Here is a 15717-nt window from a genome sequence, read left to right on the forward strand (position 1 = left end):
AATCATCATATGTAGCAATATGTATAAGGTAAAAAAGGCAAGATACAAAACAGGAGTAGTTGATCCCTGAACAACACAGGTTTGAATGCGCAGGTCCACTTATAAGCAGACTTTTTTCAATAAATACGTACTACAGTACTACGTAATTGGAGGATGTGAAGCCACGCATACCGAGAGTGGCCTGTAAAGTTATATGCATATTTTCAGTCGCTGGGGGGAGGGGAGTCAGTGCCGCTAACACCCGCATTGTTCAAGGGTCAACTGTATATCCATTTAAAAAAACAGACAGACATCAAGTGAAAAATAAAGCCCGTGATTATGCAACAAGTCGTCAGGTGAGAAGGGATGGGAATCATGACTGTCCTCCCAGTTCTCCAACATTCTGTCAGAGCGTTACATCACCTCTGTCATTTACAAGAGAATGAGACTGACTTCCAGAAGGGGGCCAAGACCATACAATGGGAATGTGCTGGGAAAACTGCACATCCCCATGAATGAAGTCAGATACTTAACCTTACACGATATAAAAAAACAACTCAAAATGGATCAAAGACCTAAACATAAGACTTAAAACTATAAAATTCTTAGAGGAAAACAGGAGAAAATCTTCATGACACTGGATTCAGAAATGATTTCTTAGATATGACACCAGAAACACAGGAAATAAAAGTATAAATAGATAAATTGGACCTCATCAAAAGATATGATCAAGAGAGTAAAAAGATAAGCCATAGGGTTTCCCTGGTGGCGCAGTGGTTGGGAGTCCGCCTGCCGATGCAGGGGACACGGGTTCCTGCCCCGGTCCGGGAAGATCCCACATGCCGCGGAGCGGCTGGGCCCGTGAGCCATGGCCGCTGCGCCTGAGCGTCTGGAGCCTGTGCTCCGCAAGGCCGCAGCAGTGAGAGGCCCGCGTACCGCAAAAAAAAAAAAAAAAAAAAAAGATAAGCCACAGAATAGGAGAAAAATATTTGCAAATACATATACCAGATAAGGGTCTAGTATCCAGAAAAATAAAGAACTCCTGCAACGAAAAACCACACAATTCAAAAATGGACAAAGGGGGACTTCCCTGGTGGTGCAGTGGTTAAGAATCCACCTGCCAATACAGGGGACATGGGTTCAAGCCCTGGTCTGGGAAGATCTCACGTACCACAGAGCAACAAAGCCCATGCACCACAACTACTGAACCTGCGCTCTTGAGCCCATGCTCTGCAGCAAGAGAAGCCACTGTATGAGAAGCTCGCGCACCACAACAAAGAGTAGCCCCCGCTTGCCACAACTAGAGAAAGCCCGCGTGCAGCAACGAAGACCCAACGCAGCCATAAATAAATAAATAAATATATATATATTTTTTTAAATGGACAAAGGGCTTGAATAGACGTTTCTCCAAAGATATATAAATAGCCAATAAGCAAGTGAAAGGATGCTCAACATCACTAGTCATTAGGAAATGAAAATCCAAACCTCAATGAGATACAATTTCACACCCATTAGGATGGCTATTATAAAAAAATTAAAAGGTGGATTAGAGACCTAAATGTAAGACCAGACACTATAAAACTCTTAGAGGAAAACATAGGAAGAACACTCTGACATAAATCACAGCAAGATCTTTTTTGATCCACCTCCTAGAGTAATGGAAATAAAAACAAAAATAAACAAGTGGGACCTAATTTTTTAAAAAGGTGTTGGTGAGGATGTGGAGAAAGTGGAATCCTCATACAATGCGAATTGGAATATAAAATGGTACAGCCACTGTGGAAAAGTTTGGCAGTTCCTCAAAAAGTTAAACATAGATTGACCATATGATCCAGAAACTCCACTCCTAGTTATACACCCAAAAGAACTGAAAGCAAAGACTCAAGCAGATACTTGTACACCAATGCTCACAGAAGCACTATTCCAACAGCCAAAGTGGAAACAAACCACTATCTATCAATAGATGATAAACAAAACATGTTCCATCCATAAAATGGAATACTATTCGGCCTTAAAAAGGAAAGAAACTCTGAAACATGCTATAAACATGGATGAATCTTGAAAATCTGGTAAGTGAAATAATAAGCCAGACACCAAGAGACAAATGTATGATTCCACTAATATGAAGTACCTAGAACAGTCTTCCCAGAGACAGAGTAGAACAGTGCTTAAGGGGGTTGGGTAGGAGGTAGACTAGGGAATATTATTTAAAAGGTACAAAGCTTCTGTTTGAGATGATGAAAAAGTTCTAGGAACGGATAGTGGTAATGGTTGCAAAACAGTATGATGGGGCTTCACTGGTGGCGTAGTGGTTAAGAATCTGCCTGCCAATGCAGGCAACACGGGTTCGAGCCCTGGTCCGGGAAGATCCCACATGCCGCAGAGCAACTAAGACCATATGCCACAACTACTGAGCCTGTGTTCTAGAGCTCATGAGCCACAACTGCTGAGCCCATGTGCCACAACTAATGAAGCCCGTGCACCTAGAGCCCGTGCTCTGCAACAAGAGAAGCCACCTCAACAAGAAGCCTGCGCACCACAACAAAAGAGTACGCCTGCTGCCGCAACTAGAGAAAGTCCACGTGCAGCAATGAAGACCCAACGCAGCCAAAAATACAATGCAGGGAACATGGGTTCCATCACTGGTCCGGGAAGATCCCACATGCCGTGGAGCAACTAAGCCCGTACGCCACAGCTACTGAGCCTAAGCTCTAGAGCACACGAGCCACAACTACTGAGCCCGTGCGCCACAACTACTGAAGCCTGCGCACCTAGAGCCTTTGCTCCCCAACAAAAGAAGCCACCGCAATGAGAAGCCCACGCATTGCAACGAAGAGTAGCCCCCACTCACCGCAACTAGAGAAAGCCCGCGCCCAGCAATGAAGACCCAATGCAGCCAAAAATAAATAAATAAATTTATTTTTTGAAAAAAAAGAAAAAGAAATAGACCCCAAAATGACAGAAGATGATGAAAAGGAGAAAAGGACTTTGAGACAGCTAAATAAACAAGCACAATATGCTCAAAGATTTATGGGAAAATATGATCTTAATGAGAGAAATGGAAGACATAAAAAAGAACAACTTGAAACTTCCAAAATGAAAACCAGAATGTCTTCAATGAAAATTTCTACAAAAAGCTACCTGAATAAGTGAATTTAATAAGATTGCAGAAATTTTCATATATTGCTAATGGGAATACAAAATGGTAAAACAACTATTAATACTTTCAAAACAGTTTGGTGGTTTCTTATAAATACACAGTTACCTATGAATAGTAATTGAACTTTTAGGTATTTACACAAAAGAAATGAAAACAAATGTCTACACAAAGACTTAAACACAAATATTCATATAGACTTTATACATAATAGTCAAAAGATGCAAACAACCCAAATGTCCACCAACAGATGAAGGGTTAAAAATAATATGTGGGGCTTCCTTGGTGGCACAGTGGTTAAAAATCCTCCTGCCAACGCAGGGGACACGGGTTCGAGCCCTGGTCCGGGAAGATCCCACATGCTGCAGAACAACTAAGCCCGTGCACCACAACTACTGAGCCTGCGCTCTAGAGCCCGAGAGCCACAACTACTGAGCCCTCATGCCATAACTACTGAAGCCCACGTGCCTAGAGCCCGTGCTCCACAAGAAGAGAAAACACTGCAACGAGAAGCCCGCGCACCACAACGAAGAGAAGCCCCCGCTCACGCAACTAGAGAAAGCCCGTGCACATCAACGAAGACCCAACACAACCAAAAATAAGTAAAATTAAAAAAAAAAACTGTGGCATATCCATCCAATGAAGTACTATTCAGCAATAAAGAGGAATGAATTTCAACATTATGGTCAGCGAAATAAACCACACAAAACAGAGTACATTCCATTTAAATAAAATTTCTTAAAAGAAAAATCTCATCTATAGTGATAGGAAGCAGATCAGTGATTGCCTGGAACCATGGGTGGATACTGACTGCAAAGGGATACATATTTTATATCTCCAGTGTGGTCGTGATTACACAAGTCTATATATTTATTAAAACCAATGAATTATATGCTTAAAAAGGGTTTTATTGCATGTAAACAATACCTCAGTAAAGTCGACTTAGAAATTGAATCAGGGCTTCCCTGGTGGCACAACGGTTAAGAATCCACCTGCCAATGCAGGGGACATGGGTTTGAGCCCTGGTCAGGGAAGATCCCACATGCCGCAGAGCAACTAATCCTGTGCGCCACAGCTACTGAGTCTGTGCTCTAGACTCCGCGAGCCACAATTACTGAAGCCCGTGCCTAAAGCCTGTGTTCTGCAACAAGAGAAGTCACCACAATGAGAAGCCGGCACACCAGAACAAAGAATAGTCCCTGCTCTCTGCAACTAGAGAAAGCCCACGCTCAGCAACAAAGACCCAATGCAGCAAAAAATAAATAATTTTTTTTTAAAAAAAGAAATTAAATCACCACAGTAGCATTATTTACAGTAGCCAAGACATGGAAACAACTTAAGTGTCCATCAAGTGATGAATGAATAAAGAAGTTATGGTGTATATATTTACAATGGAGTATTATTCAGCCATAAAAAATAAGGAAATTCTACCATTTGCGACAACATGGATGGACCTTAAAGGCATTATGCTAAGTGGAATGACTCAGACAGAAAAAGACAAATACCATATGATCTCACTTATATGTGGAACAAAACAAAAAAGAACAAAAACTCCCACCAAACTCAGAAAAACAGATCAGACTGAGGAGGAGGGGGAGCGGGGAATCAGAGGAAGGTGGCCAAAAGGTACAAACTTCCAGATATAAGAGAAATAAGTACTAGGGATGTAATGTACAATATGATGACTATAGTTACCACTGCTGTATTAACATACAGGAAAATTAAGAGAGTTAGTCCTAAGAGTTCTCATCACAAGGAGAAACTTTTTTTTTCCTTTTTTCTTCATTTTCTTTTTATTGTATCTATATGAGATGATGGATATTAGCTGAACCTACTGTGATAATCATTTCACAATGTATCAAGCTATCATGCTGTACACCTTAAACATATATACAGTGATATATATCAACTGTTTCTCAATGAAATTGGAAAAAAATTAAATCAACTTTCAATAAATATGTAAGTATGAAGAGACTTTCTGGAAGATACACAAGAAATGTTAAAAATTCTTGCTTGGGTCTTCCCTGGTGGCGCAGTGGTTAAGAATCCGCCTGCCAGAAAATTATAAGACACTGATGAAAGAAATTAAAGATGATACAAATAGATGGAGAGATATACCATGTTCTTGGATGGGAAGAATCAACATTGTGAAAATGACTCTACTACCCAAAGCAATCTACAGATTCAATGCAATCCCTATCAAACTACCACTGGCATTTTTCACAGAACTAGAACAAAAAATTTCACAATTTGTATGGAAACACAAAAGACCCCGAATAGCCAAAGCAATCTTACGCCCACAGCAATGAAAACACAACGCAGCCAAAAATAAAATAAACAAATAAATTTTAAAAAAAACATGAAGAACTCTTGCTTGCTTCTGGAGAGCAGGAATGGGATTAGCAGACGGGGTGGAGAATGGAAGGCTCATTTTTATGTAATCCCTTCTTTACTATTTGAATTTTCACATGATCATATTTTAAATTTTTAAACTATCTTATTAAAAATAAAAATTAATTTAACAATACATACTCCTAAACAGAGCCAAAAGCTTAGAAGGGTGATGTTCACCAAAATGTTAACTGGTTTCCTGTGGGTTGTAGGATTACAGGTCATCAACTCTTTTCATCTTCATATTTTGCAACACTTCCTTATTTTTTGTAGATGAACACATCTTTATAAGTAGATAAAGGACAAAGCTATTTCCACATTGGGGAAAGTGATGCCATATATATAGAGAGAGAAAGAGTGGAGCTACTGGAACCTGGATGCTCCTGAAAGCTTCCAGAGACTCCACTCTCCTTAACAGGTTACTTTGTTGCTAGTTACAGAATTCCCTTTAATCCCACAGCAGCAAACACATAGGTTTCATTTCTAGTCAGCAGATTGCATGAACTTTTTTTTTTAATTTTATAAATTTATTGATTGATTGATTGCTGCATTGGGTCTTCTTTGCAGCGCGCAAGCTTTCTCTAGTTGTGGCGAGCAGGGGCTACTCTTCGTCGCGGTGTGCAGGCTTCTCATTGTGGTGGCTTCTCTTGCTGCGGAGCACGGGCTTCTCATTGCAGGGGCTTCTCTTGTTGTAGAGCCCAGGCTCTAGGCGCACAGGCTTCAGTAGTTGTGGCACGCGGGCTCAGTAGTTGTGGCTTGCGGGCTCTAGAGTGCAGGCTCAGTAGCTGTGGCGCACGGGCTTAGTTGCTCCGCGGCATGTGGGATTTTCCCGGACCAGGGCTCAAACCCGTGTCCCCTGCATTGGCAGGCGGATTCTTAACCACTTTGCCACCAGGGAAGTCCCTGCATGAACTTTTTTTTTCTTCTTTTCTACCATAAAAACAACATGAATCTTAGATCAGGCAAAAATCTTAGAAACATTTTCTTAAATGTGTAAAAACAGAAGCCCCAAGGTGACACAACTCACCCAAGGCCTCGCAGCTGCTGGTGCCCAGATCTCAAGTCTCCTGACACCCTGTCCCTCCCTCCTTACTGCTCCTATGTGAGCGCTGCACCCACCCCAGCCCAGAGGACAGCCTGCAGGGAGTGAGGCAGCATAGATTTTGGAGTTATGGTTTCCTCTAAACTGTTACCAAAAAGAGGAAATTCTATTTACATGAAGGAAAGATGTGAGCATGAATTCTTCAGGAGTGCTGTGCTGGGGGCTGGGCGGGGGGGCAGTGGATAATGTGAATGCTCGTCACATGATCGCAGACAACAACTGTTCAAGTCAGGCCACTCAAATTCACCTCCCATTTTAAACAGTCAGCCCCAGAGAATGGAGGTACCTCAAATACACAGCAAGCCCTCCCTCCATCTCTCACTGCCACCGTCGAGCTCCTATACTAAGAGCACCTTCTATGAGCAACACGGTATTTATTGTTCCAAGAGTACGGCATTTGGCATCGACAGACCTCTGTTCTGGAACCTATACTAAGGTCGAGCTCCTATACTAAGAGCACCTTCTATGAGCAACACGGTATTTATTGTTCCAAGAGTACGGCATTTGGCATCGACAGACCTCTGTTCTGGAACCTATTCTGCCACCAACTAGTCTTTCCATTTGTAAAATGGCTCTAACACCTGCCCTTCCTACCTCAGTGAGCTGTTGTAACTAAAAGGGTTCAGAAAAACTGCGAGGTGCTGTTCAACGTAAGGTACTACAACCATGCTCTTGAGAGTTTTGATACAGAGGGAAGACCAGAGGGTTCTCTGCAACAAGAGAAATTCACAAGCTAGGAAAGGACAAAGGCTTCCTGCTGGCACTCTGACCAAGAGGGGCTAATAGGAAGGCTTCATGTGTGGGGATGGCTATACAGCCCATGTCTGTCTCCTGGAAACCCAGAAAACACTATTCGGTAAGAAAAAAATCACCCAGTCACCTCAACTGTGCCACTGACCCCAGAGGCCATCTCAGCAGTAACTTCCAATCTGTCTTCTTTCTTAGCTCTGGAGATGCCAGACTTGACTTCAGGGATAGGAAGGGATTATATTCCAGCAAAATCACCACCAGAAATTTTCACCTGCCACATACTAATGGAGCCCTGAAGGGACCCTTACAGCTCATCTGCCCATGATTCCTAAATCTGACTTGTCATGAGAATCACCCGCAGGGCCTTGTAAGAACAAAGATCTTGAGCCTTGCCCAAAGTTTCTAAATCTCTAGAGCGAGCTGAGACCAAAGAGTCCATATCATTAAAGCTCCCCAAACAATTCTGAGGATCAGCCAGACTGGGGTACTCTGTCATTTTTCATATGAGGTGTCAGTGGTTAGGTAGAGCCGGGGGTGGGACTAAGATCCAGCCCCCATCTGCCCATTCAAGAACTTCCCCCCGCCCTCCCCCCAAACCTGCTGCCTCTCCTGAAATCTTACAGCATCTACTCTGAGCCCAGACCATTTCCCCTTCATAAATGAAATGTTCCCCAACTTGCAAACCCAGGAGCCATCTTATTCCACCGAAAGAACAGGACCTAACTTAAGCCCAGTTCTTTACCAACAGGGGCTTCAGACCTCTCACTGTACTAGGCCACTCTGCTCCTGTGTCCTGTCACTGTCCAGAGCCTAGAACTCAGAAGCTAATCAACTCTGTCCTCTTTACAAATAATCGTTTTTCAGGTATTGACTCATATATGGCAGTAATCCCAATTATACAAACAGTGGATGCTATGGAAAACTACTGACATTAGTCTTTTATGAATGAGGAAGTAGCAAATTTCTTCCAAATGTAGATTCTCTTGGGATACCTTTGAAATGAGTGGGAATTTCCTGAAAGCAGGTGGGCATGTCACCAGGTGGGTCAGCCTGACAGATGCCTGGGGTCAGAGCGAAGCCAGCTTGGGTTTAACACTGGAGTGGGGTCATGAATCAGTCTTAACAAGTACTTTACTAGTTTGAAGGAGAAGGATATGTTTACAGAGGAAACAACCAATGTTATGGGAAACAGTGTTCAGCATACTTAAAAAGTATGACTCACATACTATACAATTCTGTAAAAAAGGACTCTGTAATATATAACCAAAAAACAGAAAACTTGGAAAGTGACATGTCGAAGTCCACACAGCTACTAGGAGCATGGTTAGAACCTGCCTTCAGGACTGGGACCCTGGCTTCTGGGTGCAGCTGAGCTGGATTACTGATATGGCGCAGCTCATGGGGAAATCCAAATGCATCATCCCAAATACCATCGTCTCTGCTTTCACCCCCTCTGTTGCCCAAGCTATCAGGGTCTACTGATATTTCAGATATTTCACTTGTTAAATTATGGGTAAAAAGAAAGCAATTTTTTTTTTTTTTTTTTGTTTTTTGTTTTTTTGCGGTACGCGGTCCTCTCACTGTTATGGCCTCTCCCGTTGCGGAGCACAGGCCCCGGACGCGCAGGCTCAGCGGCCATGGCTCACGGGCCCAGCCGCTCCGCGGCATGTGGGATCTTCCCGGACCGGGGCACGAACCCGTGTCCCCTGCATCGGCATGTGGACTCTCAACCACTGCGCCACCAGGGAAGCCCAAGAAAGCAATTTTTAAACTTACACCTTTATATTCAATTTCAGTATTTACTGAATGTCTGCTCTGAGTCAGATATCCTGGGCCTCAGGAAGCACAGATGAGTAAGACAGTTCATTACGTATCACACAAGGTACAACGACACCAAAGCCCGCCCCAACTGTATGGCCCAATTGCGAGGAGAGCATTTTGAGCAGTAATGATAAAGGAATTTGATGATTTCAGTCTGGTCTCTGGTGAGAACTTATCCACATCACAAAAGTCCAACCCTTCCAGCTCATCCTCAGACTTGTGAAGGCATGAACTGTCAGGATGCCAGCCTGAGTATAAGGCACAAGCTCTGAATATTTCAACAGCAGGAAATTTCCACTCTGAGGCCTTGGGGAGACCAGGGGTGGAGCTGGAGACAGAGGGAAGCCGGACATGATGCCCAAGGTATAACTTCTGTAATAGCCCCAAAACCACTGGAGATGTGAGCTCCAGGAAAGCACATTTCACTTTTTCAAACAGTTTAACTTTGGAGCAATTTACAAAGTGACAGGCAGTTGTGCTCCATGAGAACCCAAGGTGGTTCCATCCTGTTCCTACCTCCCAGTGACCAGCAAGTTTGCGCGGGATCTCCAAGCCCAGCTTCTCCCATTCTCGCTCCTGGTACTTCTCATACTGCCGGTAACCTGCATACCCGCCACCCGTCGCGACTAAAAAGAGCAGGGGGCGCAGCAGGGACAAGGTTCGGGCAGGGGCAGTGTGGACTTTTCTGGCATCTGTAACAAAAAGCAGGAAAATTTTGAGCCTGGGAAAAGGGACGGGTATGAGTCACGCAAACACAGCACCAACAGGAGGGCTGGGAAAAGCCCTCAGCAAAGCTGACTGGACCCGGAAGGGATCTGACAGGGAGGTGCAGCCCTGGGTCACTGCAAAGACGCTGCTGCCTCCAAATTCTATCTAGTAAGGTACAAACTTCTTTCCTGTGACACTACAGTGCACCCCAAATGCCACCATAATTACAGAATTTAAGATGAAAGCACTGAATTGCAAAGAGGTCAAGAAATGAATCCAGGTTGCCCCGCTGGATACCAACAGGGCCAGGACTGGGACAGGTACCATTTCTCACGCAGGCTCTCTGATTTTACTTTTACGATCCAGGCCCAGTTCTGACTGGACAGTAGTATTCTCCCAAATGCAAAATCTCGTAAGCTCTCACAATTCAACGATAAAAGATAAATAGTCCAATTTTAAAACGTACTAAGAATTTGAATAGATATTTCTCCAAAGAAGATATATGAGTGGCCAGTAAGCACATGTAAAGATGCTCAACATCTGTTATGGTTGAATTATGTCCCCCTAAAATTCATATGCTTAAGTCCTAACCCTTAGCACCTCAGAATGTGACCTTACTTAGATAAAAGGTCTCTACAGAGGTAATCAAGTTAAAATAAGGTCAGCACAGTGGGCCCTAATCCAATATGACTAGTGTGCTTATAAAAAGAGAAAATTTTGGGACTTCCCTGGTAGTCCAGTGGATAAGAATCTGTCTTACAATGCAGGGGACACCAGTTTGATCCCTGGTTGGGGAACTAAGATCCCACATGCCACAGGGCAACTAAGCCCACGCATCACAACTACTGAGCCCGCGCGCCACAACTAGAGAGGAGCCTGTGCACGCACAGCAACAAAGCGAAGAGCCCATGCGCCGCAATGAAGGATCCTGCATGCTGCAACTAAGACCCGATGCAGCCAGAAAACAAGTAAATAAATTTTTAAAAAATAAATTAAAAAATAAAAAGAGAAAATTTGGAGACAGACACGCACACAGGGAGAATGCTATCTGAAGACGAAGGCAGGGATCGGGGTGATGCTTCTATAATACAAGCCAAAAAAGCCAAATATTGCCAGCAATCCTTCAGAAGCTAGACAAGAGGCTCTCCCTCACACCCCTCAGAAGGAAGCAGCCCTATGACACCTTGATCTTGGACCTCTAGTCTCCAGAACTATGGGAGAATAAATTTCTACCGTTTAAGCCACTCAGTTTGTGGTACTCTGTTCCAGTAGCCCTAGCAAACCAATACATCATTAGTAATCAGGGAAATGCAAATCAAAACCACGGTGAGATACAACTTCACACCCACTAGGATGGTTTTATCAAAAAGACAGATAATTGTTGGTAAGGATGTGGAGAAACTGGAACATGCATACACTGCTGATGGGATTGTAAAATGGGGCTTCAGTTCTTCAAAATGTTAAACATAAAATTACCACATGACCTAGCAATTCAGCTCTTAGGGAAGTGAAACATACATCTACACAAAAATTTGTCATGCATGCTCCACAGCAGCATTATTCATAATAGCCAAAAAGTGAAAATAACCTAAATGTCTATCAACTGACGAATAAAAAAGTGGTATATCAATACAATGGAATATTAATAAAAAAGGAAAAAAGGAATGAAGTATTGACACATGCTACACATGAACCTTGAATACATTATGTAAAAGAAGTCAGCCACAAAAGGCTGCATATTGTATGATTCCACTTATATGAAGTGTCTGGTATAGGAAACATACTAGAGAGACATAAAGTAGGTTAGTGGGTGCCAGGGACTAGGGGTAGGGAGAAATGGGGAGTGACAGTTTAATGGATCAAGTGCTACTACTGTGGGGGGGTGAGGAGGGAATGAAAATATTCTAAAATTAGGTAGTGCTAATGGTTGTACAACTCTGTAAGTATAAAAAAAACCCACTGAATTGCGTACTTAAAAGGGTGAACTTTACGGTATGAAAACTGTATCTCAATAAAGTTATTGTTAAAACAAAATCTCAAGAGCTGACTTCTCAGTAGCCTGCACAAAACCTTCATCCTGTCCTTGGCTTCCAATGGAAGGAAATCATCCTGCCCATTTGTCCCTGTCCCTCCACCACCTTTTGGTTGTTGCTGTTTCTTTTTCTTTCTTTTTTTTGGCCGTGCCAAGAGGCTTGTGGGATTTTAGTTCCCCAACCAGGGATTGAACCTGGGTCCTCAGCAGTGAGAGCGTGGAGTCCTGACCACTGGACCGTCAGGGAATTTCCTGCTGTTTCTTTTTTTATTTTTATTTTTTTATTTTTTATTTTTTAATTTTTTTTTGCGGTACACGGGCCTCTCACTGTTGTGGCCTCTCCCGTTGCGGAGCACAGGCTCCGGACGCGCAGGCTCAGCGGCCATGGCTCACGGGCCCAGCCACTCCGCGGCATGTGGGATCTTCCTGGACCAGGGCACGAACCCGTGTCCCCTGCATTGGCAGGCGGACTCTCAACCACTGTGCCACCAGGGAAGCCCTGTTTCTTTTTTTTAAATGAACAAGTATAGATGTCATTAATCTCCTCCATTTTCTGATTACTCCTAATGAACCCTTACTACTTAACAACTAAATATTCTACCTCTGACCAGAAAATCTTGTCAAAAAGCAAGAAACATTTTTTTTTTCCTCTTTCTGAAATATTTGGTGATGAGAGAACTGTTGTACACTCCCTACCTGCACTGAACCAGCACCCTAGGCTGACTGGTCACACTCTCCTGCATGCTTCTGCTACACTGGACCTTTCTTCAACTATAGGTCTTTCTCTTACCTTCCACAGGCTTACTTTACTCCTCCAACAGGAAGTAGTAAGCAGAGGGTGCCCTCCACTCCTGACCGCCTCTCTGCTGCATTTGTCACTTTAAAAAAGCACAGCTTTTCTGCAGATCCAAGATTCTGGCTTGATTTCTGAGGCTTCCCCTGAACCCTTCAAGTGATTCCTATGTGTTCCAGCCTGCAAGTCCTAATTAAATAAGTAACACCCAGATGTGCCCCTATTAACTACCTTAATAAGCCTTTTGTTTTTATTCTCATTAACCATCTCATTTTATTCCCAAGGTATGATTACTGGACAGTCAAAAATAGCCTCCAGTATGATAGAATAAAAAGGATTTTTAGTTAATAAAGACAATATACATTTTTGTACAGGTTCAAATAGCTGCTTACAAGATCCAAAAAGTTCATAATCCAGTGCTGATGAGGGTGTGGGGAACTGATGTACTCATGAGCACATCCTGCTCAGAGGAGTGTAAACTGGGACAACCTTCTCTGAAGAGTAATTTGGCTTAAATACCAAATTATAAAATACATAAACCTTTTGATCCAGTAATTCTAAGTCTACAAATTTATCCTGAGGATGCACAAAAATATGTTCGTACAGAACTGTCTGTAATAGGAAAAGACTAGGAGCAACTTAAATGTCCAACACCAAACAGTACAGTCATGCGACGGAATACTACACAGCCAGTAAAAACAATCAGATAACAGCAGCTAATGCTTCAGTGGTACCTACATGCCAGGTACTCTAAGCACTTTGCAGGCACAATTCCATCTGATTCTAACAACAACCCTATGAAATACGTGCTGTGTTTACCCCAATTTACTGACAAACTGAAGCAGAGAGGCCAGCATTGGCTCTAATTGCTACTTACTTGTGGAAAAGGTTCTGAGAGGCAGCTTCCTTAAGGACTGAAGGAAATGGCTCAGGGCAATGTCTTCACAGTGATGGCGCCTACAATCAAGCAAAAATGAAGCATTAAATATTTTTTTAATTAAAAATAAATTAGTGGATCAACTTCTAAAATTTGAATATAGTCTATAGATTCAATAACAGTATTGTGTCTGTGTTAATTTCCTGGCTTTGACCATCGTACTGTGGTTTTCGTAAGAAAACGTCCTTATACAAAAAGGGCTCAAATATTTAAAGGTAAAGGGGCATCAAGTGTTTCAGAAAAAAATATATACAAACACACACTCACAAAGAGAAAAAAAGGGAGAGGAAGGGAGAGAGAATGATAAAGCAAATATAGTTGGTATTTGGGGAATCAGAGGACAATGTATTTGGGAATACTCTGTACTATTTTTATAACTTCTCTGTAAGTCTAAAATTTTTTCACACACAAAGCTGCTCTTTTCTTAATTAAGTATAAGAGCATAATAAGAAGTAAACCCGGCACTTACACAAAGCCATACGTTTCTTCACCACAAACAAAGAGCTATACACAGCCTTGTAGCCTCTAACCCCTACTCATTAAAGAACCTAATAAAGTGGTTGAAATTTTAAACTGTTTTTTTTTTTTTTTTTTTTTTTTTTTGGCTGCACCGCAGCTTGCAGGATCGAACCCATGGCACCTGCAGCGGGAAGTGTGGAGTCCTACTAACCACTGGACCACCAGTGAATTCCCTAAAATTTTAAACTTTAAATGTTTGCCCTGGAAAAGAAATGACACAAACCAGGCTGAACTATTCTAATCTACTTTGAGTTTGGAAGGCTCAACTGGTTTGGAATTTTTAAATTAATATTTGTGGCTACTTTGCCACAAAAGCTACTTTCAAAGAGTGAATAGGGTTTTCAGGCATTCTGAGAAAAAAATGACTACTTTCATGGCTTCAAGGTCTAAGAAAATATTATTTCCGATTCTTTCTCTTCTTTGTTTCCTCTTCACCCAGGGAAACTGGACATATACCCAGTGGCAATAAGTGACTTGACCAGCAAGGAAAGCATGAATGAATTTTTGTGAACTGGCTCTCTCCTTAATCAAAAAGCAAACACCCCACCTTCAATTCAGATAGCACTTAAGTTCCCCCAAATATTGGCCTGAAATCTAAAGTAAAGAAACTATGTCCTTGTCAGTGTTTTTTTTTTCCCTTGAAGCCCTTTATGAGAGAAGCAGAAATTTACTCTATAAATGTCTAAACTGCTATTTTTGTGGAGAACAGAACTGCATTTATGACTTTCATACAATGATATTGACATTCATGGATAGTCAGTAGTTATGTCTCACACAGACATCCTGTAGATTTTATCAGATTTAAACAACTTCGTTTTTTCACATGAAATTTCCTTGACTTAACAACACTCTCACAGCATGGTGGTAACATGACGACTCTGATTCTCCTACAGGCAAGCAAGGTCTGTATGGAGAACAAGCCTGGGACCATGACAATCACCACCCCCTCAGAGGCCAGGTGGATGGACAGTTATTAACACAAAGGAGGGTGTGTTGCAGTACCTGAATGTTCTTTCAGCAGTGAACAACGCTCACCTCTTACTGGGCACTCCCACTGCAAAAGCTAAGCGCCTAAAACCCTGCTTTCCAAATGGAATAAGAACAGGAAGTGTAAAATCTGACTAAAGGCTGTATTGTTGTGTTGTGCATGCTGCTATACTGTGTGTTCCAGGATTGCTGCTGAACCCCCTAACTGAAAGAACGTTTGCAGACTGTTGAAAAAGGCTTTTCTTGTGGGGAAGGGGGTGTGGGCTGGGGGAAGTACAAGTGGGAGATAATCATTTATCCACTGTAACCCAATGCACGGCACTCAGGTGGCTGGTTTGCATACAGATCTTCCTGAGAACAGAGTCTTAGTCTCTTGTCCACTGCTGTAGCCCCAGCTCCTGGAACAAGTGCCTGGCAAACGCCCCAGTTGCATCAGCTTGTCTTTCATTCCTGGATCATTCCTATCCTCATATAAATGTTGTACTTTCTCCAATCTTACAGAAACACTGTCCACCCCACTGCAGGCTCTTTAAAAGAGCAA

The 15717-nt window shown here is 42.5% G+C and overlaps 1 protein-coding gene across 5 annotated transcripts in view; it reads right to left on the reverse strand.

Moving 5' to 3' along the window:
- PISD (phosphatidylserine decarboxylase) overlaps window positions 1–15717 on the reverse strand; it is a 36464-nt gene that overhangs the window by 16159 nt on the left and 4588 nt on the right. For 2 of the 5 annotated variants that reach the window (XM_024767985.1, XM_024767982.1), the window contains exons 2-3: window positions 13611–13690; window positions 9717–9892 (exon numbers count right to left, since the gene is read on the reverse strand). In XM_024767985.1, coding sequence (XP_024623753.1) covers window positions 9717–9892; window positions 13611–13690 — 256 coding nt within the window. Of the gene's footprint in view, window positions 1–9716; window positions 9893–13610; window positions 13691–15717 lie in introns of those variants that run through there. The other 3 variants (XM_024767981.1, XM_024767988.1, XM_024767984.1) reach the window with 2 other exon arrangements.

Source organism: Neophocaena asiaeorientalis, unplaced genomic scaffold, assembly GCF_003031525.2.
Source record: "Neophocaena asiaeorientalis asiaeorientalis breed wild unplaced genomic scaffold, Neophocaena_asiaeorientalis_V1.1 scaffold828, whole genome shotgun sequence".
NCBI classification, from domain to species: Eukaryota; Metazoa; Chordata; class Mammalia; order Artiodactyla; family Phocoenidae; genus Neophocaena; species Neophocaena asiaeorientalis.